This window comes from Oncorhynchus masou, chromosome 29 (assembly GCF_036934945.1).
Source record: "Oncorhynchus masou masou isolate Uvic2021 chromosome 29, UVic_Omas_1.1, whole genome shotgun sequence".
NCBI classification, from domain to species: Eukaryota; Metazoa; Chordata; class Actinopteri; order Salmoniformes; family Salmonidae; genus Oncorhynchus; species Oncorhynchus masou.
In genome coordinates this window covers 87,046,576-87,071,030 of record NC_088240.1, presented here as the reverse complement: position 1 = coordinate 87,071,030, position 24,455 = coordinate 87,046,576, and the positions used below count along the sequence as shown (strand labels likewise).

General features: G+C 46.1%; 1 protein-coding gene across 2 annotated transcripts in view; it reads left to right on the top strand.

Annotated features, from left to right (window-relative positions):
- The first annotated feature begins 1,191 nt into the window (after window positions 1-1,191).
- Window positions 1,192-24,455, top strand: part of ptdss1a (phosphatidylserine synthase 1a) — a 90,913-nt gene continuing 67,649 nt past the window's right edge. The window contains exons 1-12 of one of the 2 annotated variants that reach the window (XM_064946742.1): window positions 1,192-1,622; window positions 2,701-2,792; window positions 3,134-3,178; window positions 3,789-3,913; window positions 4,379-4,537; window positions 4,636-4,787; window positions 7,351-7,492; window positions 11,493-11,605; window positions 11,912-11,977; window positions 15,779-15,869; window positions 16,748-16,816; window positions 19,754-19,814. In XM_064946742.1, coding sequence (XP_064802814.1) covers window positions 1,438-1,622; window positions 2,701-2,792; window positions 3,134-3,178; window positions 3,789-3,913; window positions 4,379-4,537; window positions 4,636-4,787; window positions 7,351-7,492; window positions 11,493-11,605; window positions 11,912-11,977; window positions 15,779-15,869; window positions 16,748-16,816; window positions 19,754-19,814 — 1,300 coding nt within the window. In that variant the 5' untranslated portion in view covers window positions 1,192-1,437. Of the gene's footprint in view, window positions 1,623-2,700; window positions 2,793-3,133; window positions 3,179-3,788; window positions 3,914-4,378; window positions 4,538-4,635; window positions 4,788-7,350; window positions 7,493-11,492; window positions 11,606-11,911; window positions 11,978-15,778; window positions 15,879-16,747; window positions 16,817-19,753; window positions 19,815-24,455 lie in introns of both variants that reach the window. The other variant, XM_064946740.1, reaches the window with a different exon arrangement.

Genomic DNA, 24,455 nt, shown 5'->3' with positions numbered 1-24,455 from the left:
AACATGGTAGCAACACAACATGACAACAACATGGGGGCAACACAACATGACAACAACATGGGGGCAACACAACATGACAACAACATGGGGGCAACACAACATGACAACAACATGGTAGCAACACAACATGACAACAACATGGGGGCAACACAACATGACAACAACATGGGGGCAACACAACATGACAACAACATGGGGGCAACATGGTAGCAACACAACATGACAACAACTTGGGGGCAACACAACATGACAACAACATGGGGGCAACACAACATGACAACAACATGGGGGCAACATGGTAGCAACACAACATGACAACAACATGGGGGCAACACAACATGGTAGCAGCACAAAACATGGTACAAACATATTGTATCACAGACAACAGCATATGGTGAGTAATATGTTTGGTATAAAAATAAATAAAGAGAGTCACACATTCTATGTATAAATTCACAGTAATGTATTGGGTAAAACACCAACGTTTCTACCTCACTGTGCCTTCTTCAGGGTGACCAAAACGGTGGTGTTTTGCCCAATAAATGACTGGGAGTTTATAGATAGAGTGTGACTATCTTTCTTTGTTTTTATAGCTTACAGTTTATTTGCAGTTAGTCAGCACCTCAACACCAAATCATTGCTCTGGGTGTTCGCACCAAAGTTATCGTGATAATATCTAATCGTGACATCCCGGGCGATTCCCAGATTTAGTGGACAGTAGAATAACGTTGTTTTATTCCATTATGTTCTCTTCTATTATTCTAATGTCCATACTGATGGTTTTTCATACATTATGTGAAGCCCTTACAGAGAATGATAATGATATCCATTTTACTAATGCATTTTCACAATGCAGTGATTTGACGACGATCTCTCCCACTTTTCAGATAACTAATGTAGGTTAGGAATAATGTAGGTTAGGACACTCATGACATCAATGCTTGTGGTTGGAAAATATTCATATTACTCTTTACCCTCCTGTCACATGAACGTAAATAACCTCACGCGGTGTGGAACTGACCTTGGTTTACCCATAGAAATATAATCCATTCTATTTATGTGGGTTTGCCTTGGTGGTTTACAAACGTTAAGAAAATAGCGCGTGATTGATCTCATAAACTGAACCCTTCGGCTTTCCATAGTGGCACTACCCTAGACTTACAAACCAATCAAAAAAGTCGAGAGTTTCTTTTCCCCGAAAACGTTTCAGTAAATTTAACCCGTGATGTTCGCACTCGCAAGAAGGCAGCAGTTCATTATTGACTCTGTTTTTCTTTAGGTTGTGCTGTTGCGCACATATTTAACGGACGTGCGTCTGGTCGTTTTGGCCTTTACGAGTGGACAACATGAATCATTAATTTCGCTGAACGTCTAAATGTCAATCTAAAGGAGCCCGCAGGAGGTGAAGCTGATTCCTCTGGTCACGCTCCCGCAATTATGGCGTCCGGATATGGGTACGAATCGCGGACTATAGGCAAAGATGATGTGAACTACAGGATGCATTTCCGTATGATCAACGAGCAGCAAGTGGAGGATATTACACTGGACTTTTTCTATAAGCCGCACACAATAACACTGTTAACATGCACAGTGCTCAGCTTGATGTATTTTGCATTTACAAGGTAAGTAGAGTGGCTAGACAGTTAACTACCGGTAGTTAACACTAGCTAGCTATATGCTAAAGATATTGACTGAGCCAACTGCCAGAGCAGCTAAGTGTTTGATTATGCAGTCAAAAAGTAAGTACGTTCGCTAGTATTTCCGACAATTGACATGGGTAACTAAGGTCTTTCGATGAAGTAGTTAGCTAGCTTTAAGTTCTCTGGTGCGGGACTGACCATATGTCTCGTCTCTAATGAAGGAGAATGTTTAATTTGTTTTGGTTTCGATGTAGCAAGTGGGCTGATTTTATTTGCTATTTGTAGCTACATTGTGTTAACGTCCCACGTTTGTATCTTTTCTATACCGTGGGGAAGGATCACCCTTCCTGGTTCCTGGTGGTCCATTTTTATCTGCAAGATGCATCGAGCCGTTTCTTACATCATGGGTGCGTTCAGTTCAATTGAACATATGCTACGTTGCGGAACCGTTTGCATTGAACGTTATTGAACAGTCTTTGAGGTACCTTTGCGCCGTTTGTTGGGTGTGGCAGGCTGTGGTTGAAGCAACGAGTTACGTATTTAAAGGAGAGCGGTGCATTTTGAACTCACAACCCAACCTCTCCCGGTTTTCAACTGGTCGTTCGTACAGCACCGTTTCCACTACGTTTTTGCTTACTGAACGCAGCCCATGATGCACAGCTTGGCTGTGTCCAAATGGCATCCTATTCCATATAGCGCCCTGGTCAAAATTATTTCACTATGTGGAATGGGGTGCCATTAGGGACAAATCTCTTATCTGCTGCTCTCATCAAGAGTGGTTTATCCTCAATAACCAAATGGGATGGGGTGTGTCAGGAGTAGGTCAACCAGCACTGATGAGTGAATTATAATATCATTTCTCTGATCTTTAATAAGTGTGATTGAAGGAGAGCACAGTACAGCAGGCTATGTGGGGACAGAGGTGGGAATAGAATTTGGGTTTCAAACCCACCTGTCCAATCAGTGCATCAGTTTTAGAACTGTTTTCATCTCACTGACTCAAATGTCTTAATGCTGGTTTTGGTTTGTGTTAATAATTCTTGCCTTTTTGTTATGTTAGGGATGAGACGAACGAAGACGCCAACTTGTGGGTGGGCCTCATCCTGGTCCTCTCCTTCTTCCTGGTCATCAGTGTTCTGGCCTTCCCTAACGGTAAGGACAAGGTTGTCCAAGTTGCTTTAGACCTGGGCTCTGGTCAAAAGTAGTGTACTATATAGGGTGCTACTGTAACCGCTGTGAACTGGCTAGCTAGTGCGCGGTAGTAGCGTTTGAAACGGTCATGTCACTCGCTCTGAGATGTTGAAGTAGTTGTTTCCCTTACTCTGCCGGGGCTTTTGTGGAGTGGTGGGTAACGACGCTTCCAGGGTGACTGTTTCTGTGCACATAAAACGTATGTGTCAGACATCTCTACATGTCATTGTACACCAGCCTTGTAACTCTTAAGTGTGGATGAAGTTGTTGATTCAATATTTTTTTGACACTTCTCTCTCTAGGACCATTTACCAGACCACATCCGGCGATATGGCGAATAGTTTTCGGTGAGTGACATTAAGTGACAAATATAACAATCCCTTTTTTTTGTATAGGCCTAGCTACCATTCCAGTTCACTTTGAATGAGTTTAACCATTAATTATCCACCCAATTCATGAGTTGGTAATCTTTCTAGGTTTCTTTCTAGGTTCCTTCCTTCTTGGGAGTGTTTCCTGGCCACTGTGCTTCTGCTTCGGTTGCTCTTTGGGGTTTAGGCCTACTTTCTGACAACTGTTGATGTAAAAAGGGCTTTCTAAATTGCTGAAACCAGTTCAGCCCTGATTGAATGAGATTCTGCCTAATCTGTTATTGCTCTGTTATGGTCAGGTCTGAGTGTGCTGTACTTCCTGTTCCTAGTGATCTAACATCTCCCTTTTATGGTCAGGTCTGAGTGTGCTGTACTTCCAGTTCCTAGTGATCTGACATCTCCCTGTTATGGTCAGGTCTGAGTGTGCTGTACTTCCTGTTCCTAGTGATCTGACATCTCCCTGTTATGGTCAGGTCTGAGTGTGCTGTACTTCCTGTTCCTAGTGATCTGACATCTCCCTTTTATGGTCAGGTCTGAGTGTGCTGTACTTCCTGTTCCTAGTGATCTGACATATCTCTTTTATGGTCAGGTCTGAGTGTGCTGTACTTCCTGTTCCTGGTGTTCATCATCTTCCTAAACTGGGAGCAGGTGAAGAACGTCATGTACTGGCTGGACCCCAACCTGCGCTACGCCACCCGGGAGGCTGACATCATGGTGAGTAAGCAGCAGTCTTGCTCTCCTATCAGTCTCTGTGGTTGCATCCCAACTCACCCTGTTCCCTATGGAGTGCACTACTTTTCACTAGAGCCGTGGTCAAAAGTAGTGCACTATAATAGGGGAATAGAGTGCCATTTGGGACGTACCCTTTACTGTCAGTTTCTGATCTCTTAGCTATCAGTCTCTTGGTTAGCACATTGACCTCGGCTACTTCCTGATTCTCCATCTGAGGTGCATACTTCCCGGCATGCCTTTTTAACAATTGTGAAACTCCCTCCAGCCAATTCTTACACCAATCCAATGCTTTTAATCCACGATGGGAAGTGTGCAAGTCCACACTTTGGGGAAAAGGGTGGAGAAACAGGATACAGCCCTCTTCTATCACCAACACTCACTTCCTCATGCTCTTGTTCTGATTGGCTAGTGTTGATGTCGTCTCTGGCCGCTGTGCTCTGCTTGTAGGAGTATGCAGTGAACTGTCACGTGATCACCTGGGAGCGAATCCTGAGCCACTTTGACATATTTGCCTTCAGTCACTTCTGGGGCTGGGGCATGAAGGCCCTGCTCATCCGCAGCTACGGCCTCTGTTGGACCATCAGCATCACCTGGGAGCTCACTGAGGTACACACCCCAAAGCACCAACACACACAGGAGACTGTCAGATAAGGAGTTTAGGAGAGGTATAAATGATTACTCTTCCTCTCCCTATTTTCCCTCAGCTGTTCTTCATGCACCTGCTGCCTAACTTTGCTGAGTGCTGGTGGGACCAGCTGATCCTGGACATCCTGTTGTGTAATGGAGGAGGCATCTGGATGGGTATGACTGTCTGTCGCTTCCTGGAGATGAGGACCTACCACTGGGCCTCCATCAAGTAGGTACCCATAACCCTACCACTGGGCCTCCAAGTAGGTACCCATAACCCTAACCCTATCACTGGGCCTCCATCAAGCAGGTACCCATAACCCTACCACTGGGCCTCCAAGTAGGTACCCATAACCTTATCACTGGGTCTCCATCAAGCAGGTACCCATAACCCTACCACTGGGCCTCCAAGTAGGTACCCATAACCTTATCACTGGGTCTCCATCAAGCAGGTACCCATAACCCTATCACTGGGCCTCCAAGTAGGTACCCATAACCCTATCACTGGGCCTCCAAGTAGGTACCCCTAACCCTATCACTGGGCCTCCATCAAGCAGGTACCCATAACCCTACCACTGGGACTCCATCAAGTAGGTACCCATAACCCTATCACTGGGTCTCCAAGTTGGTAACCATAACCCTATCACTGGGCCTCCATCAAGTAGGTAACCATAACCCTATCGCTGGGCCTCCATCAAGTAGGTACCCATAACCCTATCACTGGGCCTCCATCAAGTAGGTAACCCTACCACTGGGCCTCCATCAAGTAGGTAACCCTAACCCTACCACTGGGCCTCCATCAAGTAGGTAACCATAACCCTACCACTGGGCCTCCATCAAGCCGGTACCCCATAACCCTACCACTGGGCCTCCATCAAGCAGGTACCCCATAACCCTACCACTGGGCCTCCATCAAGTAGGTACCCATAACCCTACCACTGGGCCTCCATCAAGTAGGTACCCCTAACCCTATCACTGGGCCTCCATCAAGCAGGTACCCCATAACCCTACCACTGGGCCTCCATCAAGCAGGTACCCCATAACCCTACCACTGGGCCTCCATCAAGCAGGTACCCCATAACCCTACCACTGGGCCTCCATCAAGTAGGTACCCATAACCCTACCACTGGGCCTCCATCAAGTAGGTACCCATAACCCTACCACTGGGCCTCCATCAAGTAGGTAACCATAACCCTACCACTGGGCCTCCATCAAGTAGGTAACCATAACCCTATCACTGGGCCTCCATCAAGTAGGTACCCATAACCCTACCACTGGGCCTCCATCAAGTAGGTAACCCTAACCCTATCACTGGGCCTCCATCAAGCAGGTAACCATAACCCTACCACTGGGCCTCCATCAAGTAGGTAACCCTAACCCTATCACTGGGCCTCCATCAAGTAGGTAACCATAACCCTACCACTGGGCCTCCATCAAGTAGGTAACCATAACCCTAACCCTATCACTGGGCCTCCATCAAGCAGGTACCCATAACCCTACCACTGGGCCTCCATCAGGTACACAAAAGTATATGGACACCTGCTCATCAAACATCTTATTCCAAAATCATGGGCATAAAAATTGAGTTAGCCCCCCCCTCCCCCTTTTCTGCAAATATCAGCCTCCACAATTCTGGGAAGGCTTTCCACTAGATGTTGGAACATTGCTGTGGGAACTTGCCTCCATTCAGCCATGAGCATTAGTGGGGTCGGGGCCGTTGCTGAAATAGGAAAGGGCCTTTCCCAAACGTTTGCCACAAAGTTAGTAGCACAGAGTCATCTAGCATGTTATTGTATGCTGTAGCTTTAAGATTTCCCTTCACTGGAACTAAGAGGCCTAGCCCGAACCATGAAAAACAGATCCAGACCATTATTCTGTCAAACCCAGATTCTTCCGTCTTACTGCCAGATGGTGAAGCGTGATTCATCACTCCAGAGAACACGTTTCCACTTTGCCATAGTCCAATAGTGGAGCGCCTTACACCACTCTAGCCGAAGCTTGGCATTGCGCTTGGTGATCTTAGGTTTGTGTGCGGCAGCTCGGCCGTGGAAACCCATTTCATGAAGCTCGCGAACGAACAGTTCTTGTGCTGACGTTGCTTCCAGAGGCAGTTTGGAACTCGTTGTCAGTGTTGCAACCGAGGACAGGCAATTTTTATGTGCTTCAGCAGGTCCTGTTCTGTGAACTTGTGTGGCCTACCACTTCGCGGCTGAACCTGAAATGCTGAACCTGCTAATATGAAGGGGTGTCCACATACTTTTGGCTCTGTAGTGCAGGTCCTCCTAGCCCTACCACTGGGCCTCCAGCATGTAGGTCCCCTCCATCCCTCGCTTTACTGGCTGTGTCACAATTGGCACCCTTTTCCCTGTATAGAGTAGTTCTTTTGACCAGGCCCCATGGGGCTCTGCAATAGCGTCGTGTCCGGGGGGTGTACTGCCTCGCGCTACCTAAACAGGAGATCTGCTTCTGGCTCAGACAAGGCTACTTACTTTCTCTAGGGAATTGAGTGACATTTGTTCACATCTCAGAAACAAAACCGTAGTGAAATTGACTTCCTACATTTTTACATTGACCTTTTTTTAGTCATTTATCAGACTTTCTGATCCAGAGGCACTTACAGTTTAGCTTTCGTTGGTATTATCAGGCCCGTTGCCCGGTAACGAGATGGCCTTGAATGATTTATGTAATGGCATTGTTTTCATCCTAGTTAGCTGTGTGTTACTTACCTTATTGTATGTCTATTAGCAAGCCTTGTTAACTCTTCTGCCGCGTGTGTGTCTCTACCTGTCCAGGGACATCCACACCACGACAGGGAAGATCAAACGTGCTGCGCTCCAGTTCACCCCGGCGAGCTGGACCTACGTCCGCTGGTTTGACCCCAAGTCTTCCCTGCAGCGCGTCACCGGGGTCTACCTCTTCATGATCATCTGGCAGGTATGTTCCTGCTTTCAAACGTACAACTGTCATTCTATTTCTAATGCACCCATGTCCAATAACACCCTATAGTGCACTACTTTAGGGCCCTGGTCAAAGTCTATCTGACCTGACAGCACTAGGTATATGGGGAGTTCTGGCCTGACAGGGGTTAGCTGTTAGCACTAGGTATATGGGGAGTTCTGGCCTGACAGGGGTTAGCTGTTAGCACTAGGTATATGGGGAGTTCTGGCCTGACGGGTTAGCTGGTAGCACTAGGTATATGGGGAGTTCTGGCCTGACGGGTGAGCTGTTAGCACTAGGTATATGGGGGAGTTCTGGCCTGACAGGGGTTAGCGGCTAGCACTAGGTATATGGGGAGTTCTGGCCTGACAGGGGTTAGCGGCTAGCACTAGGTATATGGGGAGTTCTGGCCTGACAGGGGTTAGCTGGTAGCACTAGGTATATGGGGAGTTCTGGCCTGACAGGGGTTAGCTGGTAGCACTAGGTATATGGGGAGTTCTGGCCTGACAGGGGTTAGCTGTTAGCACTAGGTATATGGGGAGTTCTGGCCTGACAGGGGTTAGCGGCTAGCACTAGGTATATGGGGAGTTCTGGCCTGACAGGGGTTAGCTGGTAGCACTAGATATATGGGGAGTTCTGGCCTGACAGGGGTTAGCTGTTAGCACTAGGTATATGGGGAGTTCTGGCCTGACAGGGGTTAGCTGTTAGCACTAGGAATATGGGGAGTTCTGGCCTGACAGGGGTTAGCTGTTAGCACTAGGTATATGGGGAGTTCTGGCCTGACAGGGGTTAGCTGTTAGCACTAGGTATATGGGGAGTTCTGGCCTGACAGGGGTTAGCTGTTAGCACTAGGTATATGGGGAGTTCTGGCCTGACGGGGGTTAGCGGTTAGCACTAGGTATATGGGGAGTTCTGGCCTGACGGGGGTTAGCTGTTAGCACTAGGTATATGGGGAGTTCTGGCCTGACGGGGGTTAGCTGGTAGCACTAGGTATATGGGGAGTTCTGGCCTGACGGGGTTAGCTGGTAGCACTAGGTATATGGGGAGTTCTGGCCTGACGGGGGTTAGCTGGTAGCACTAGGTATATGGGGAGTTCTGGCCTGACGGGGGTTAGCTGGTAGCACTAGGTATATGGGGAGTTCTGGCCTGACGGGGGTTAGCTGGTAGCACTAGGTATATGGGGAGTTCTGGCCTGACGGGGGTTAGCTGGTAGCACTAGGTATATGGGGAGTTCTGGCCTGACGGGGGTTAGCTGGTAGCACTAGGTATATGGGGAGTTCTGGCCTGACGGGGGTTAGCTGGTAGCACTAGGTATATGGGGAGTTCTGGCCTGACGGGGGTTAGCTGGTAGCACTAGGTATATGGGGAGTTCTGGCCTGACGGGGGTTAGCTGGTAGCACTAGGTATATGGGGAGTTCTGGCCTGACGGGGGTTAGCGGTTAGCACTAGGTATATGGGGAGTTCTGGCCTGACGGGGGTTAGCTGGTAGCACTAGGTATATGGGGAGTTCTGGCCTGACGGGGTTAGCTGGTAGCACTAGGTATATGGGGAGTTCTGGCCTGACGGGGTTAGCTGGTAGCACTAGGTATATGGGGAGTTCTGGCCTGACAGGGGTTAGCTGGTAGCACTAGGTATATGGGGAGTTCTGGCCTGACGGGGGTTAGCTGGTAGCACTAGGTATATGGGGAGTTCTGGCATGACGGGGGTTAGCTGGTAGCACTAGGTATATGGGGAGTTCTGGCCTGACAGGGGTTAGCTGTTAGCACTAGGTATATGCAGAGTTCTGGCCTGACGGGGGTTAGCGGCTAGCACGAGGTATATAAAATGGTTTTGCTTCGGTGTTCCCTAATGAATATGACCCTGGGTTAATGATGGAAAGCACTGGAGTTTATTCAGTGCTTCACCATCTATCCATCCACCCCACGGTGTGGTGGGGCGCTGTCCCCCGTCCAGAAACTGTCCACCCAGTCACATGTCATCCGGCTAGTTTCTCACTCTTTTAGTAATGAGACTTCAATAAGAACACGCCAGGCAGAATCCCCATATACACTCCCAGACAAAAGTTTGGGGACACTTACTCATTCCAGGGTTTCTTTTTTTAAACTATTTTCTAAATTGTAGAATGCAAATCTGTCAAGGCAGAAAGTGGCTACTTTGAACAATTTCAAATATAAAATACTTACTACATGATTCCGTAGGTGTTATTTCATAGTTTTGAAGTCTTCACTATTATTCTACAATGCAGAAAATAGTAAAAATAAAGAAAAACCCTGGAATGAGTAGATGTGTCCAAACATTTGACTGGTACTGTATAGATGGTACTGTATAGATGGTACTGTAATGATGGTACTGGTACTGTATAGATGGTACTGTATAGATGGTACTGTATAGATGGTACTGTATAGATGGTACTGTATAGATGGTACAACACTGGTACTGTATAGATGGTACAACACTGGTACTGTATAGATGGTACAACACTGGTACTGTATAGATGGTACAACACTGGTACTGTATAGATGGTACTGTATAGATGGTACAACACTGGTACTGTATAGATGGTACTGTATAGATGGTACAACACTGGTACTGTATAGATGGTACTGTATAGATGGTATGGTACTGTATAGATGGTACAACACTGGTACTGTATAGATGGTATGGTACTGTATAGATGATACTGTATAGATGATACTGTATAGATGGTACTGTACTGTGTAGATGATACTGTACTGTATAGCTGGTACTGTATAACGGGGATTCTGCCTGGCGTGTTCTTATTGAAAACTCATTTCTTAAAGAGTGAGTAACTGACATGTGACTGGGTGGACAGTTTCTGGATGGGGGACAGCGCCCCACCACACCGTGTGGTGGATGGAAAGATGGTGAACTTCAATAAGTTCCAGTGCTTTCCATCATTAACCCAGGGTCACATTCATTAGGGAACACTGTGGCAAAACCATTTTTGCAATGGAAAATGAAAATGAGCATTTCTTGTTGGAAAAGTTCTAGTAGTCCCTCAGTTTTAGTCCGTTGTCTACTATTTGTTGCCAATGAATACAATCCAGGTCCCAGCCAGAGAGCCCACCATAGCTGCCAATACTCCTTTAACCCCCCTTATCCTCAATACTGGCTGCCATGGCGATGAAAAGCTGAGCAGCTTCTCTTGAAATGGACTAGTCTTCCCCCCCCCCTCCCTCTCTCTCCCGTTCCCAACACTCTGGGGGCTTGAAATAGTAATTACCCACTCTTTGAGAGGAGCTTTACGAGTGGGGTGGTGGGAGGAGGGGAGAGCAAAGGTAGAGAGAGAGAGAGTCCTCAGGAGTAGCTACAGTTTAGCTGCGTTCTCTCCAGAGGGCCCCTAGACAGGCTCAGGGCCAAATAAGACTCTACACTGAGAGAGCCCACACACCACACACACACACACACACACACACACAGGCTCAGGGCCAAATGGCAGCGTGTTGAGACGGTCTGGTTCCAGTCTCTTCATTATGCTGTACTGTGAATGATGAGGAGCGCGGGGTCAAACTGTGAGTGGGTCCAAATGTTGACATGGTTCAGGTTCACTGTATTGCATAGCTCGGCTATGTATTCTGCTTCCTCATTTGGGAGGTAGAGAGAGAGGGAGGAGTTAGTTGGTGGCAGGTAGCCTGGTTATTAGAGCATTGGGCCAGTAACCAAAAGGTTGCTCGATCGAATCCCCGAGCTGAGAAGGTAAAAATCTGTCGTTCTGCCCCTGAACAAGGCAGTTAACCCACTGTTCCTAGGCCGTCATTGTAAATATGAATTTGTTCTTAACTGACTTCCCTAGTTAAGTTACGAAACAGATCAAATCATTTGTCGATTTATTCAGTGTGATTAGAGCCCTGTGTAGAGCCCTCTGGGGGCGGGGGGGGGGAGCTCTGCAGAGCCCTCTGGGGGGGGGCTCTGCAGTGCCCTGTGTAGGGGGTGGCTTTGATGGTGTCTGTGATCAACGCTCTCTGTTTCTCCATAGCTGACAGAGTTGAACACATTCTTCCTGAAGCACATATTTGTGTTCCCGGCGTGCCACGCCCTCAGCTGGTGTCGGATCCTCTTCATCGGCATCATCACAGCTCCCACCGTGAGGTAGGACCTCACCCCTCGCCTGGGCTGATCTCTTCCCCCCTCTCTCCTCTGTTCTCTCCTCTGTTCTCTCCCCCCCTCTCTCCTCCCCCCCTCTCCTCTGTCCTCTGTTTCTCCCCCCCCCCCTCTCTCCTCTGCACCAGTCTTTAGAAAACTCCTCAGTCATACCATCAGTGTTTGTCCAACATGTCTAGAGTTAATGGCTATGAGAGGACAGCTCTCTGTCTGTGGTAAACGGGTTCACATGTCTGCCTTCACATCCTGTGTTTGTCCTGACCTGTTGTGGTGTTTTCTCCCTGTGTTTTTCAGGCAGTACTATGCCTACCTCACAGACACACAGTGTAAGCGTGTTGGGACACAGTGCTGGGTGTTTGGGTGAGTGTTATTTCATTAGCTACTACCATGACGACAGTAGATGATATCTGAGGAGATAAAGCTGTTTACTCTGCTGTCTGCCATCTACACCATTAAACTACAATAGACATTTACATCTGCAGTAGTCAGCCGTCAGGTCGATGATTGACCTGAAGTCAACAACTGAACAGAGCTCTTTGACCGTGTGGTTTCTACCGTTGGGCTGTGTATTTCTATGTAAACTGTAGCTGTGTGAGGGTGAAGACATGGGGGATGGAGGCTAGTGTTAACGGACCTTCTACAGCGTGGAGGACTGAGAAACTGTAGCTGTGTGAGGGTGAAGACATGGGGGATGGAGGCTAGTGTTAACGGACCTTCTACAGCGTGGAGGACTGAGAAACTGTAGCAGTGTGAGGGTGAAGACATGGGGGATGGAGGCTAGTGTTAACGGACCTTCTACAGCGTGGAGGACTGAGGAACTGTAGCTGTGTGAGGGTGAAGACATGGGGGATGGAGGCTAGTGTTAACGGACCTTCTACAGCGTGGAGGACTGAGAAACTGTAGCTGTGTGAGGGTGAAGACATGGGGGATCGAGGCTAGTTTTAACGGACCTTCTACAGCGTGGAGGACTGAGAAACTGTAGCTGTGTGAGGGTGAAGACATGGGGGATGGAGGCTAGTGTTAACGGACCTTCTACAGCGTGGAGGACTGAGAAACTGTAGCAGTGTGAGGGTGAAGACATGGTGGATGGAGGCTAGTGTTAACGGACCTTCTACAGCGTGGAGGACTGAGGAACTGTAGCTGTGTGAGGGTGAAGACATGGGGGATGGAGGCTAGTGTTAACGGACCTTCTACAGCGTGGAGGACTGAGAAACTGTAGCTGTGTGAGGGTGAAGACATGGGGGATGGAGGCTAGTGTTAACGGACCTTCTACAGCGTGGAGGACTGAGAAACTGTAGCTGTGTGAGGGTGAAGACATGGGGGATCGAGGCTAGTTTTAACGGACCTTCTACAGCGTGGAGGACTGAGAAACTGTAGCTGTGTGAGGGTGAAGACATGGGGGATCGAGGCTAGTTTTAACGGACCTTCTACAGCGTGGAGGACTGAGAAACTGTAGCAGTGTGAGGGTGAAGACATGGGGGATGGAGGCTAGTGTTAACGGACCTTCTACAGGGTGGAGGACTGAGAAACTGTAGCAGTGTGAGGGTGAAGACATGGGGGATGGAGGCTAGTGTTAACGGACCTTCTACAGCGTGGAGGACTGAGGAACTGTAGCAGTGTGAGGGTGAAGACATGGGGGATGGAGGCTAGTGTTAACGGACCTTCTACAGCGTGGAGGACTGAGAAACTGTAGCTGGTTAGGGCTGTACACACACACACACACAGACAGTCTGGCAGTGAAGCACTACAAAACAATGGCCTCCATTATCCCCCAGCTAAACCCTGAGTATTAGAGACTGGCTGTATGAAAGTCATTACTGAGACACATGGGGTAGGAGTGTGTAGGGTAGAATACTCTATAATACTGGAATCACAAAGTCAGTGTGTAGGGTAGAATACTCTATAATACTGGAATCACTAAGTCGGTGTGTAGGGTAGAATACTCTATATAATACTGGAATCACGAAGTCAGTGTGTAGGGTAGAATACTCTATAATACTGGAATCACTAAGTCGGTGTGTAGGGTAGAATACTCTATATAATACTGGAATCACGAAGTCAGTGTGTAGGGTAGAATACTCTATAATACTGGAATCACAAAGTCAGTGTGTAGGGTAGAATACTCTATAATACTGGAATCACTAAGTCGGTGTGTAGGGTAGAATACTCTATATAATACTGGAATCACGAAGTCAGTGTGTAGGGTAGAATACTCTATAATACTGGAATCACAAAGTCAGTGTGTAGGGTAGAATACTCTATAATACTGGAATCACTAAGTCTGTGTGGATTCTGACTGTTATTTATGCTTAGATATACATACACTTCTCTCAATCAAATCAAACTATTTGTCACATGAATAAAACAAGTGTGTATTACTGGGAAATGCTGAATACAACACGTGTAGACTTTACTGTGAAATGCTTTACTTACAAGCCCTTAACCAACAGTGCAGTTCAAGAAGAGTTAAGAAAATATTTACTAAATAAACTAAAGTAAAAAATGAACAATAACGAGGCTATATACAGGGGGTACCGGTACCGAGTCAATGTGGAGGCTATATACAGGGGGTACCGGTACAGAGTCAATGTGGAGGCTATATACAGGGGGTACCGGTACAGAGTCAATGTGGAGGCTATATACAGGGGTACCGGTACAGAGTCAATGTGGAGGCTATATACAGGGGGTACCGGTACCGAGTCAATGTGGAGGCTATATACAGGGGGTACCGAGTCAATGTGGAGGCTATATACAGGGGGTACCGAGTCAATGTGGAGGCTATATACAGGGGGTACCGGTACAGAGTCAATGTGGAGGCTATATACAGGGGGTACCGGTACCGAGTCAATGTGGAGGCTATATACAGGGGGTACCGGTACCGAGTCAATGTGGAGGCTATATACAGGGGGTACCGGTACCGAGTCAATGTGGAGGCTATATACAGGGGGTACCGGTACCGAGTCAATGTGGAGGCTATATACAGGGGGTACCGGTACCGAGTCAATGTGGAGGCTATATACAGGGGGTACCGGTACCGAGTCAATGTGGAGGCTATATACAGGGGTACCGGTACCGAGTCAATGTGGAGGCTATATACAGGGGGTACCGGTACCGAGTCAATGTGGAGGCTATATACAGGGGGTACCGGTACCGAGTCAATGTGGAGGCTATATACAGGGGGTACCGGTACCGAGTCAATGTGGAGGCTATATACAGGGGGTACCGGTACAGAGTCAATGTGTGGGGATACAAGTTAGTTGAGGTCATTTGTACATGTAGGTAGGGGTAAAGTGGCTATGTATAGATAATAAACAGACATTAGCAGCAGTGTAAAAACAAAGGGGTGGATCAGTGTAAATAGTCCGGTGGCCATTTGATTCATTGTTCAGCAGTCTTATGGCTTGGGGGGGTAGAATCTGTTAAGGAGCCTTTTGGTCCTAGACTTACAGCTTGCCATACGGTAGCAGAGAGAACAGTCTGTGACTAGGTTGACTGGAGTCTTTGACACATTTTGGGGCCTTCCTCTGACAACGCCTAGTATAAAGGTCCTGGATGGCAGGAAGCTTGGCCCCAGTGATGTACTGGGTCGTACGCTCTACCCTCTGTGTATTCTAGTGGTTCCCATGTTCAGGGAAATAAGGGATCTTAGAAACTTTTGTAGACAAAACATTTGTGAACTGTGATTTTCTCATTTTTTCCCTCCGGTACATCCCATTAAATTGCTGTCCATCCATGTTTCCATTGTGCATGTGGCATGTGTACTATTGTCAGTCTGTTTATTTAGGTTCGCGCTTAGCAGGGGTCTGAATATGTTGCTTATTCCCTCCAGCTCCCACTAGAGGAAAGGCTGTTGGCAATGTTAACATCTGACCATGTAGATGGACTGGTTTCATGTTTCCATGGGCCTCAGCTTACCTCTCTCACATTCTCTCCCTCACTCTGCCATGTCACCACCCAGCCGGGTGACAGGTGTCATAGGGTCCCAACAGCTACCCTATTCCCTTTATAGTGCACTACTTTAGACCAGGTTATCCACCATGGAGGGAATAGGGAGCCATTTGGGACACAACTATAGCTGTCTGATTACCCAGCAGCCTTAGCTGTAGTGTGTGACGTCTGTGTGTCTGTGTGTGTGTGTGTGTGTCTCTGTTGACATCACAGGGCCATAGCATTCCTGGAGGCCTTGGCGTGTATAAAGTTTGGAATGGAGCTGTTCTCCAAGACCCAGGTCCTCTATGTGCTGCTGTGGCTGGTGTGTGTGGTAAGAATGGTCTCCACACAGCTGTCATGTTCAAGTAGTTTTACTGTGCACGTAAACATACCAGTCTCCACACAGCTGTCATGTCCAAGTAGTATTACTGTGTACGTAAACATACCAGTCTCCACACAGGTGTCAGGTCCAAGTTGTTTTACTGTGTACTCAAACCAGTCTCCACACAGCTGTCATGTCCAGGTTGTTTTACTGTGTACACAAACCAGTCTCCACACAGCTGTCATGTCTAAGTGGTTTGTTTATGTACATAGTAAAACTAGTCTCCAAACAGTTGTTCCGGTCTCTAAAAGTACATATCACTATTTATGTTTGCAGACCAGTCCGTTTTTTGTCATAGTTAATGTACCATAAATAGCTTAGTCATCATTAAGATCATGTGACTGTTGGACCAACGTACCAGGGCTGTAGTTGTCCTAGTATTAGATGGTGACAGGATAACGTACCAGGGCTGTAGTTGTCCTAGTATTAGATGGTGACAGGATAACGTACCTGGGCTGTAGTTGTCCTAGTATTAGATGATGACAGGATAACGTACCAGGGCTGTAGTTGTCCTAGTATTAGATGATGACAGGATAACGTACCAGGGCTGTAGTTGTCCTAGTACTGCTTTATCTATGGAATGTCAGTGTGTTTACAGCTAAAAGGCCTTTCATTATGTGGCTGATATGTTGGCAATATGAGGGACTACTTGATGTTGGTGAATTCATTTCATTGTATTCATAGATCTATCTATGTATATGTATATTTTTGTATTTTATGTTTTGACTATTGTTTCAACCAATTTCCCTCTGGGACAATAAAGCTGAAACGTGACCTTGAACTGACTGTGGCCTTAACTCTGTCTCCTGTCCTCCCAGGCCTTAATCACATTCCTGTGTCTGTATGGGATGGTGTGGTATGCAGAGATCTACGGCCCCAAAGAGAAGGTATGTTGACATACCAGGCTCCACATGAACTACACCTCGTTGACTACAGGATGGTCCTGCTGCAACCGTTCTCCATATACATGCACCTTTATTCATCGCTTAGAACACATGTCCCTGGAACTGTGACTATCCCAGGTCGTTTAGAACACATGTCCCTGGAACTGTGACTGTCCCAGGTCGTTTAGAACACATGTCCCCGGAACTGTGACTATCCCAGGTCGTTTAGAACACATGTCCCCGGAACTGTGACTATCCCAGGTCGTTTAGAACACATGTCCCCGGAACTGTGACTATCCCAGGTCGTTTAGAACACATGTCCCCGGAACTGTGGCTATCCCAGGTCGTTTAGAACACATGTCCCTGGAACTGTGACTATCCCAGGTCGTTTAGAACACATGTCCCCGGAACTGTGACTATCCCAGGTCGTTTAGAACACATGTCCCCGGAACTGTGACTATCCCAGGTCGTTTAGAACACATGTCCCCGGAACTGTGACTATCCCAGGTCGTTTAGAACACATGTCCCCGGAACTGTGACTATCCCAGGTCGTTTAGAACACATGTCCCCGGAACTGTGACTATCCCAGGTCGTTTAGAACACATGTCCCCGGAACTGTGACTATCCCAGGTCGTTTAGAACACATGTCCCCGGAACTGTGACTATCCCAGGTCGTTTAGAACACATGTCCCCGGAACTGTGACTATCCCAGGTCGTTTAGAACACATGTCCCCGGAACTGTGACTATCCCAGGTCGTTTAGAACACATGTCCCCGGAACTGTGACCCCCCCCCCAAAAGTATATTAGGACAAATTCACTTATATGTATTAAAGTAATCCAAAGTTGAGCATTTGGTCCCATATTCATAGCATGCAATGACCACATTGTGCTTGTGACTTGGCTGGATGTATTTGCTGTTTGTTTTGGTTGTGTTTCAGATTATTTTGGGCCCAATAGAAATGAATTGTAAATAATGTGTATTGTCATTTTGGAGTCACTGCTGTTCTAAATAAGAATATAATGTTTTTAAACACTTCTACATGAATGTGGATGCTACCATGATTACGGATAATCTTGAACGGATCGAAGATAATGAGTGAAAGTCGGACGCAAAAATATCATACCCCCAAGACATGCTAACCTTTCACCATTACAATAACAGGGGAGGTTAGCATTTTATATCATACCCCCAAGACATGCTAACCTCTCACCATTACAATAACAGGGGAGGTTAGCATTTTATATCATACCCCCAAGACATGCTAACCTCTCACCATTACAATAACAGGGGAGGTTAGCATTTTATATCATACCCCAAGACATGCTAACCTCTCACCATTACAATAACAGGGGAGGTTAGCATTTTATATCATACCCCAAGACATGCTAACCTCTCACCATTACAATAACAGGGGAGGTTAGCATTTTATATCATACCCCCAAGACATGCTAACCTCTCACCATTACAATAACAGGGGAGGTTAGCATTTTATATCATACCCCAAGACATGCTAACCTCTCACCATTACAATAACAGGGGAGGTTAGCATTTTATATCATACCCCAAGACATGCTAACCTCTCACCATTACAATAACAGGGGAGGTTAGCATTTTATATCATACCCCCAAGACATGCTAACCTCTCACCATTACAATAACAGGTGAGGTTAGCATTTTATATCATACCCCCAAGACATGCTAACCTCTCACCATTACAATAACAGGTGAGGTTAGCATTTTATATCATACCCCCAAGACCATGCTAACCTCTCACCATTACAATAACAGGGGAGGTTAGCATTTTATATCATACCCCCAAGACATGCTAACCTCTCAGACTATTTTGAAGCATCTTGGCTACAGCATCTCAACATGGACAAAGGGTAGTATTGCTGTTTGTCAAGCGAAGGTCTTTTTAAGGGAGTATGCGAGCACACTCGTTCAGTTTGCCGAGCCAAGTTTGCTGCCGCCTAAAGTCCCAGGGCCAGAGTGAGGGTTTGAGCGAGTCCTCTGAGTGAGGGTTTGAGCGAGTCCTCTGAGTGAGGGTTTGAGCGAGTCCTCTGAGTGAGGGTTTGAGCGAGTCCTCTGAGCGAGGGTTTGAGCGAGTCCTCTGAGCGAGGGTTTGAGCGAGTCCTCTGAGCGAGGGTTTGAGCGAGTCCTCTGAGCGAGGGTTTGAGCGAGTCCTCTGAGCGAGGGTTTGAGCGAGTCCTCTGAGCGAGGGTTTGAGCGAGTCCTCTGAGCGAGGTTTGAGCGAGTCCTCTGAGCGAGGGTTTGAGCGAGTCCTCTGAGCGAGGGTTTGAGCGAGTCCTCTGAGCGAGGGTTTGAGCGAGTCCTCTGAGCGAGGGTTTGAGCGAGTCCTCTGAGCGAGGGTTTGAGCGAGTCCTCTGAGCGAGTCCTCTGAGTGAGGGTTTGAGCGAGTCCTCTGAGAAGTACTCATAACCAACTGGAAAGCTTTTCTACAGAAACCATGATTTGTGTAGAATGTTGTTTAATCCTCATTTTTACCGTACTGTGAATGGCAGTTTCCACACCTGTGTTTTTAGAGTTCATAAACTAGCTGACTCACTGTGTAGTTTAGTTTTCAGGGAATATGACCTTGTGGTTCATCTATAAAGAACATGACAGGATGTCACAGCTTTTCATCTGTAGATCATTAACCTTGTATTCACTCCAATGACTTTGTCAAAGTCCCAAATGGCACCCTACTGCCTATGTAGCCTAGTGCACTACTTTTCACCAGGACTCCAGTGCACTACTTTTCACCAGGACTCTAGTGCACTACTTTTCACCAGGACTCTAGAGCACTATACAGTGTAGGGGGGGAGGATGCCATTTGGGACTCCTGCCTGTGGCTGGATCAGCTGGCTGTTGGTTGTGTAGTGTTCTCTCAGTCCTATGTCAGTGACATGTCTGTTCTGACCCCTCCTGTGTTTTACAGAGCTACTCTGAATGTGAGGACAGCAACTACAATGAGGACTTTGTGACAGAACAAAGGAAAGGTAACTATGGTGTCTCTATGCATCCTCTAGGGGTAAACAGAACAAGGTAACTATGGTGTCTCTATTCATCCTCTAGGGGTAAACAGAACAAGGTAACTATGGTGTCTCTATTCATCCTCTAGGGGTAAACAGAACAAGGTAACTATGGTGTCTCTATTCATCCTCTAGGGGTAAACAGAACAAGGTAACTATGGTGTCTCTTCATCCTCTAGGGGTAAACAGAACAAGGTAACTATGGTGTCTCTTCATCCTCTAGGGTTAAACAGAACAAGGTAACTATGGTGTCTCTTCATCCTCTAGGGGTAAACAGAACAAGGTAACTATGGTGTCTCTTCATCCTCTAGGGGTAAACAGAACAAGGTAACTATGGTGTCTCTTCATCCTCTAGGGGTAAACAGAACAAGGTAACTATGGTGTCTCTTCATCCTCTAGGGTTAAACAGAACAAGGTAACTATGGTGTCTCTTCATCCTCTAGGGGTAAACAGAACAAGGTAACTATGGTGTCTCTATTCATCCTCTAGGGTTAAACAGAACAAGGTAACTATGGTGTCTCTTCATCCTCTAGGGGTAAACAGAACAAGGTAACTATGGTGTCTCTTCATCCTCTAGGGTTAAACAGAACAAGGTAACTATGGTGTCTCTTCATCCTCTAGGGGTAAACAGAACAAGGTAACTATGGTGTCTCTATTCATCCTCTAGGGTTAAACAGAACAAGGTAACTATGGTGTCTCTTCATCCTCTAGGGGTAAACAGAACAAGGTAACTATGGTGTCTCTATTCATCCTCTAGGGGTAAACAGAACAAGGTAACTATGGTGTCTCTATTCATCCTCTAGGGGTAAACAGAACAAGGTAACTATGGTGTCTCTTCATCCTCTAGGGTTAAACAGAACAAGGTAACTATGGTGTCTCTATTCATCCTCTAGGGGTAAACAGAACAAGGTAACTATGGTGTCTCTATGCATCCTCTAGGGTTAAACAGAACAAGGTAACTATGGTGTCTCTATTCATCCTCTAGGGGTAAACAGAACAAGGTAACTATGGTGTCTCTATTCATCCTCTAGGGTTAAACAGAACAAGGTAACTATGGTGTCTCTATTCATCCTCTAGGGTTAAACAGAACAAGGTAACTATGGTGTCTCTATTCATCCTCTAGGGTTAAACAGAACAAGGTAACTATGGTGTCTCTATGCATCCTCTAGGGGTAAACAGAACAAGGTAACTATGGTGTCTCTATTCATCCTCTAGGGGTAAACAGAACAAGGTAACTATGGTGTCTCTTCATCCTCTAGGGTTAAACAGAACAAGGTAACTGGTGTCTCTTCATCCTCTAGGGGTAAACAGAACAAGGTAACTATGGTGTCTCTATTCATCCTCTAGGGGTAAACAGAACAAGGTAACTATGGTGTCTCTATTCATCCTCTAGGGTAAACAGAACAAGGTAACTATGGTGTCTCTATTCATCCTCTAGGGTTAAACAGAACAAGGTAACTATGGTGTCTCTATTCATCCTCTAGGGGTAAACAGAACAAGGTAACTATGGTGTCTCTATTCATCCTCTAGGGTTAAACAGAACAAGGTAACTATGGTGTCTCTATTCATCCTCTAGGGGTAAACAGAACAAGGTAACTATGGTGTCTCTTCATCCTCTAGGGTTAAACAGAACAAGGTAACTATGGTGTCTCTATTCATCCTCTAGGGTTAAACAGAACAAGGTAACTATGGTGTCTCTATTCATCCTCTAGGGGTAAACAGAACAAGGTAACTATGGTGTCTCTTCATCCTCTAGGGGTAAACAGAACAAGGTAACTATGGTGTCTCTATTCATCCTCTAGGGGTAAACAGAACAAGGTAACTATGGTGTCTCTTCATCCTCTAGGGTTAAACAGAACAAGGTAACTATGGTGTCTCTTCATCCTCTAGGGGTAAACAGAACAAGGTAACTATGGTGTCTCTATGCATCCTCTAGGGTTAAACAGAACAAGGTAACTATGGTGTCTCTATTCATCCTCTAGGGGTAAACAGAACAAGGTAACTATGGTGTCTCTTCATCCTCTAGGGTTAAACAGAACAAGGTAACTATGGTGTCTCTATTCATCCTCTAGGGGTAAACAGAACAAGGTAACTGGTGTCTATTCATCCTCTAGGGGTAAACAGAACAAGGTAACTATGGTGTCTCTATTCATCCTCTAGGGGTAAACAGAACAAGGTAACTATGGTGTCTCTATTCATCCTCTAGGGGTAAACAGAACAAGGTAACTATGGTGTCTCTATGCATCCTCTAGGGTTAAACAGAACAAGGTAACTATGGTGTCTCTTCATCCTCTAGGGTTAAACAGAACAAGGTAACTATGGTGTCTCTATTCATCCTCTAGGGTTAAACAGAACAAGGTAACTATGGTGTCTCTATTCATCCTCTAGGGTTAAACAGAACAAGGTAACTATGGTGTCTCTATGCATCCTCTAGGGTTAAACAGAACAAGGTAACTATGGTGTCTCTATGCATCCTCTAGGGTTAAACAGAACAAGGTAACTATGGTGTCTCTATTCATCCTCTAGGGGTAAACAGAACAAGGTAACTATGGTGTCTCTTCATCCTCTAGGGGTAAACAGAACAAGGTAACTATGGTGTCTCTTCATCCTCTAGGGGTAAACAGAACAAGGTAACTATGGTGTCTCTATTCATCCTCTAGGGGTAAACAGAACAAGGTAACTATGGTGTCTCTATTCATCCTCTAGGGGTAAACAGAACAAGGTAACTATGGTGTCTCTATTCATCCTCTAGGGGTAAACAGAACAAGGTAACTATGGTGTCTCTATTCATCCTCTAGGGTTAAACAGAACAAGGTAACTATGGTGTCTCTATTCATCCTCTAGGGTTAAACAGAACAAGGTAACTATGGTGTCTCTATTCATCCTCTAGGGGTAAACAGAACAAGGTAACTATGGTGTCTCTATTCATCCTCTAGGGTTAAACAGAACAAGGTAACTATGGTGTCTCTATTCATCCTCTAGGGGTAAACAGAACAAGGTAACTATGGTGTCTCTATTCATCCTCTAGGGGTAAACAGAACAAGGTAACTATGGTGTCTCTATTCATCCTCTAGGGGTAAACAGAACAAGGTAACTATGGTGTCTCTATGCATCCTCTAGGGGTAAACAGAACAAGGTAACTATGGTGTCTCTATTCATCCTCTAGGGTTAAACAGAACAAGGTAACTATGGTGTCTCTATTCATCCTCTAGGGGTAAACAGAACAAGGTAACTATGGTGTCTCTATTCATCCTCTAGGGGTAAACAGAACAAGGTAACTATGGTGTCATCCTCTAGGGGTAAACAGAACAAGGTAACTATGGTGTCTCTTCATCCTCTAGGGGTAAACAGAACAAGGTAACTATGGTGTCTCTATTCATCCTCTAGGGGTAAACAGAACAAGGTAACTATGGTGTCTCTATTCATCCTCTAGGGGTAAACAGAACAAGGTAACTATGGTGTCTCTATTCATCCTCTAGGGGTAAACAGAACAAGGTAACTATGGTGTCTCTATTCATCCTCTAGGGTTAAACAGAACAAGGTAACTATGGTGTCTCTATTCATCCTCTAGGGGTAAACAGAACAAGGTAACTATGGTGTCTCTATTCATCCTCTAGGGTTAAACAGAACAAGGTAACTATGGTGTCTCTATTCATCCTCTAGGGGTAAACAGAACAAGGTAACTATGGTGTCTCTATTCATCCTCTAGGGTAAACAGAACAAGGTAACTATGGTGTCTCTATTCATCCTCTAGGGGTAAACAGAACAAGGTAACTATGGTGTCTCTATGCATCCTCTAGGGGTAAACAGAACAAGGTAACTATGGTGTCTCTATTCATCCTCTAGGGTTAAACAGAACAAGGTAACTATGGTGTCTCTATTCATCCTCTAGGGGTAAACAGAACAAGGTAACTATGGTGTCTCTATTCATCCTCTAGGGGTAAACAGAACAAGGTAACTATGGTGTCTCTATTCATCCTCTAGGGGTAAACAGAACAAGGTAACTATGGTGTCTCTATTCATCCTCTAGGGGTAAACAGAACAAGGTAACTATGGTGTCTCTATTCATCCTCTAGGGGTAAACAGAACAAGGTAACTATGGTGTCTCTATTCATCCTCTAGGGGAACAAGGTAAATGGTGTCATCCTCTAGAACAAGGTAACTATGGTGTCTCTATTCATCCTCTAGGGGTAAACAGAACAAGGTAACTATGGTGTCTCTATTCATCCTCTAGGGGTAAACAGAACAAGGTAACTATGGTGTCTCTTCATCCTCTAGGGGTAAACAGAACAAGGTAACAGAACAAGGTAACTATGGTGTCTCTATTCATCCTCTAGGGGTAAACAGAACAAGGTAACTATGGTGTCTCTATTCATCCTCTAGGGGTAAACAGAACAAGGTAACTATGGTGTAATTGCATCCTCTAGGGGTAAACAGAACAAGGTAACTATGGTGTCTCTATTCATCCTCTAGGGGTAAACAGAACAAGGTAACTATGGTGTCTCTATTCATCCTCTAGGGGTAAACACATGCAGGTCATTATTAATGGGTTTCGTATGTAATATGCCAATTTCAGTTATTTATGCCTCCCATTGGATGAAACTCAAG